The 5016-nt window shown below is 38.0% G+C and overlaps 1 protein-coding gene across 1 annotated transcript; it reads right to left on the reverse strand.

Moving 5' to 3' along the window:
* Positions 1-1282: 1282 nt before the first annotated feature.
* LOC147440040 (uncharacterized) lies at positions 1283-2836 on the reverse strand. The gene is made up of 3 exons (XM_086484450.1): positions 2680-2836; positions 1860-1995; positions 1283-1556 (listed from the first exon to the last, which is right to left on the reverse strand). The coding sequence occupies exons 1-3, from the start codon at positions 2720-2722 to the stop codon at positions 1487-1489; spliced, it is 249 nt and encodes an 82-aa protein (XP_086340576.1). The 5' UTR covers positions 2723-2836; the 3' UTR covers positions 1283-1486.
* Positions 2837-5016: the final 2180 nt, after the last annotated feature.

Genomic DNA, 5016 nt, shown 5'->3' on the forward strand with positions numbered 1-5016 from the left:
GCAAAGACCTGGGGCATGACCTTTGGAATTGACAAATGCATGGTAACAGTGTTCCACGAAGACCTGCAAGATCTCTCTATGAGGATCTTCTTGTTCACTTTTATGGTGGATAAGGGGAGTGGTTGGGCTTGCCCCGCCCGACTCCGAAAACAAAACAAAACAAAAAATCTCCTAGACTTTATACATGTAAGCATCAACATACATGGGGGTCAGCAAAAATTGATCATATTCAACCATAAGCATGTAGACATAGCCTCTGCAACACATATATAAAATTACATATAGCAAAAAGCACGCCAAAAGATGAGCACCTGAAGTATTTGAAGGTCTCCCCTCCCACACTTTGTTCCACTTTCTTATTAGTAACTCCCCTATGCAGGCCCCAAGCTTTAAAAAGTCTACCTTGGAGTTAGAATTTCTCATACACTTTAGCCTCCTTCCTTGGCCTCCCTACGTTAAGAACTCTAGTTTTTCAATCATGTCCCAAGCCATGACCACCCAATCCTACCCTTGATTTGTTTGAAGACTACTTTGTACACATGGCATCTGTGTGCACTACTTGCTTCGAGATCCCATTGCCACCTTGGTCCTTGGGGCTCACCTGGAGTTGTATGGAACCTGAACTCTTTTCATTTGCATTTGGCCATTTTAAATAGGGAAGATGTATGGAATCATGAAGGCCTTAACCACAACTACCTTGCTACGGAAGGGGAGGTGTGTTCTCATCTTATTGCTAATTTTGTTCAAAAACCAATCAAACATATGTTTATTTGAGATGTCTACCCCTAATGGTGCACCACTTTGCCTTTTGAGATAATTTGAATGGATTGTTTTTGGTGAGTGAAATCAATCTTGATTTTTCAGTGTTGCGTTTAGAGCCTTATGTAGTTGCAAAAATTTAGACGATCTTGAGAGCAAAGAATTGTGTGCAAACAATTTTGCCCACAATTGTTTGCTCCTAGTCCCGAGACTGAGAGTTAGTGGACGTGAACCAATCGCAAAGAGTAATGAGGCTGGCCTTTTCACTTTAAACATTTCAACTACCTTGTTGTTGAATAGGAGCTCATAGCAGCTACCCACCACACATTCTAGGTCGAAAGACCAAAAGCCTTCATGACAGTTGCAATGTATGACTAGGAGATTCTGTCTTACTCGAATCTTTCAACATTTTCGTGTGATTTGATATTGTCACCACATCATTTTACTTTCAAAAGAATGAAAAAAGTTTGAATTAATAGTCATGATAAACAAAAACCATAGGATGGACGTAACAAGACATTGATTACAAATAAATTTCTCATATGAAGTATTGTATTAAATTTATTTTATGGAAATTTTGTGTTTGGGGAAATTCACTGATAGAGCTTATACAGTTCAACGATTTGACAAAATGTGTCATTATTATGAAAGTCACAGACTCATGAAGCACATCCCTCCAAGCCTGAGTTCGTATATCGTTGAGAACTTTCGATGGGTTCGGGTGACATCAATTGAGTATGATTGTAGGATCGCAACAACATTCATCCAAAAGGCAACAACAACAAATTGCTGCTAAGCTGCATGAATCAAGAAAAATCAAATCACATGATTAAAGATTCATTCTTCCAAATATAATGTGTACTATCTAATTGTATGTAATGTGTACTATCTATGAAGGTTAAACATCCATTTCCTCCTAGAAACTATGTTCTTGTAGATTCAATTTTCTAAATTCTCCCTCCCACACAAAACCACATGCCCATGTGCGCATGCGCACATGCGTGCAGACACACACACACACATACACACACACACACACACACACACAGAGAGAGAGAGAGAGAGAGAGAGAGAGAGAGAGAGAGAGAGAGAGAGAGTACCATCCCTCCAAGCATCCTGCATTTCCATATTGTCTAGGTTGTCCATGACGATTATGGTGAAGTCGACAGTTGCACTTTTTCTTGGACTTTGATGTAGTTTGTGAAGGTGACTCATTCTCCTTTGGTATTGGATAGCCTAAAGGTACATATGAAAATGGCTTCTTTAGAAAAAACACACACACACACACACACACACACACATGTTTTGGTATATACATATTTGCACAATGCTTTTGTATGACACAAGGGAGCCTTTTATGGCTTATTAGTGCCCTACGAGGTTCCAACAAACCAAGGGACAGTGTCCACTACCATGGCTTATTAGTGCCCTACGAAATTCCAAACTAAGGGACATAGCCTTTTATGGCTTATTAGTGCCATACGAGGTGTCAATAGAAGTTGTGATTGCGGATCGATGATTTCCGCAGAAGTCAAAAATTGCTACAAAAAAATTGGGTATGCATATTTGAGAGCTGTCTTTCTATCTTAATGGAGAAATTTGGCATTTTTCCAAGGAAAAGAATAATATCTTAACAAGATATTTAATGTGAAAAATCTAACTTTTTTAATAAACTTTGAATTATAATTGCAAAGATCTATCTATGCAATCCCCAGTCTCACAATTAAAAGCATTACATGAGTAGATATATGAGCATATCTACTGCATTGTTAATGTTCTTGAAGAAAAATAGTAAACAAGCCCTTTATTCACAAAATTAGGGATGAAAATATTTCATAAGCACTAGCTGTCCTCTTATAACAAATTGTGTTCATATATTAGAAATTAAGTGTATATTTTTCACAAAAAATACAAAACTACCTTGTGGAGGGTACCCATTTGTAAGCCTTTGCCTCTCTGCCATATAAGGTGTTTAGAAGGGTGTAAGACTTTTTGCAAGCTGTGAATGTAATGTTATGCCTTGTACATAGTGTGCTATATATATAAGGAGAGTGAGTGGGAAGCGCACTTGCCATGCTACATAAAGAAGGTCTTTGAAATAAGCTCGACATGGACGCACCGCCAAATTTAGTCCTCTCTTTGGGCCACTTGTGGAATAAATCTCAAGCCACTTGTGATGTAAGGAATATGCTTTTTGATTTCAAGCCCGTCTTAGCACTTTCCAAGAACAAGGTCTAATAAGTTAGATTGAGTTTACATTTCAGAGAAAGATGCCATCATTGTATCAGACTTGGACATATGCTATTGTTGAAAGTTGCTCACACAAATGTCAAACTTTACATACTAGAAAGGGAATCCTAGCATTGTTTGAGAAGGGTGAAAATGGTACTCACATACATGTCCAAAGTTTGTGGGTCTTTACATGATCACACATCCATATCTATATTCTTCTTTAGAGAGCTTGAAAAAAAAGGATGAGGCGAGGAGGCATCCCATGTGTCAAGCTCTCAAATTTTAAAGGTGAATCTACTTTTGCTTTTGAAGACCGTAAAAAAACTCCTTTTTTCTTTCGGCACATATTTAGGCATCCAACCTTGAAATTTGAAGGGCGACTCTACTTTTCCATTTGAAGGCTATAAAGAAAATCCCCTTTCTTTTTCGATCTGCTAAAGTTCTTAGTATCCATATGAGTGACGATCATTCAATTCTAGTTGTTAGACATTAGTATGTGACCTGCACGTTGCTACGGCCAAAGAAACATTGCCTCTACTATCATAGGCTATCTTCTCTTCTAAGTGGAAACATTATCAATACTCTTTTTCTACATGTATAGTTTTTTGCATTTCTAGTAGTGATGCACGCCATAACCTCTAAATGGAAATAACCCCCCCCCCCCCCCCCCCCACCCCCCCCAAACCAAAACCCACCCCCCAAAAAAAAAAAAAAAACTCACAACAATGAGTGTATGAATTGTATTAACCAAGATAATGTACAAAGATACCTCATGCACATGCCAATCCTTGATGGCTAATAGGTTACAATGGATTACAAATGTCTAACTTTACATACTAGAAAGGGATGCTATCATTCGTGCGAATCCAAGCATTGTTTGAGAAGATTGAAAATAGTACTCACACGCATGTCAAAAGTTTGTGGGTCTTTACACGATCACACATCCATATCTATACTCCTCTCTAGAGAGCTTGAAAAAAAGGATGAGCCCGTGAGGCATCCACTTGTCAAGCTCTCAAATTTTAAAGGTGAATCTACTTTTGCTTTTGAAGACCGTAAAAAAAATCCTTTTTTTTTTTGGCACAAATCTAGGCATCCAACCTTGAAATTTGAAAGGTGACTCTACTTTTCCTTTTGAAGGCTATAAAGAAAATCGCCCCTTTTGTTTGGCTTGCTAAAGTTCTTAGTATCCATATGGGTAAGCATTCGCTGATACCAAGCTTGGGAGATTCTCATAGAAATTATTTTTCATGACGTGCTAGCTCTTGTTCAACAAACTTAGGAGTGCTCTACTTTTGTTTTTAGAGAGAGAGAGAGAGAGAGAGAGAGAGAGAGAGAGGGGTATGTGTGTGTGTATATGCTTGAATCAAAGATTTTTCACATAGGTCTTGTGGCCTCTTGCTATTGTTCTAGTACATTAACTATTTCAAAATTTCTATGCTTCCCTTGGAACATTTAATACACTAGTAACTTGTGTGTAGCGGAAATTGATAACATAGTGAGCATTTCATTAAGAACAAGTTCCTAATGAGCATAGATAGAGTACTTAATTTGAGAAAGCACCATAGCAATTTACACCTAGCTAATTTGACATTGACAATACTTGAAAAGAGAGAGAAATAGAACAATTTACAACGGTTAAGGACAAATTTTACATGGAGTTAAGGACCAATTTTACCTGGAGCCAGTCCCCCCTGCATAAAGGCTTTGTATTATAGCTTATCCCATCAAAGGAGACTTTTGTACAATACAATCTTTGTGTTCCTTGATAAAACTAGCTGGTGTAATGAAGATGGAAGCTTCATACACCAAATTATGCTTGAAAAACACACCTAGTGTCCCTAGCCTCAGTCCCAAGACCTCACACACCTTCAAAAATGGTGAGAGATAGCAGGGAATGGGGATAGATTGAAAGAAAGAAGAGATATCTTACGAGAAAGAAGTATTCTACTCACATAATCACTCTAATAGCATAGCTTAGCTTAGTAATTAGCATGGTAAGGAGATGAGTATGCCATTGAAGCT

This window comes from Adiantum capillus-veneris, chromosome 16, assembly GCF_014529385.1.
Source record: "Adiantum capillus-veneris isolate H3 chromosome 16, ASM1452938v2, whole genome shotgun sequence".
Classification (NCBI taxonomy): Eukaryota; Viridiplantae; Streptophyta; class Polypodiopsida; order Polypodiales; family Pteridaceae; genus Adiantum; species Adiantum capillus-veneris.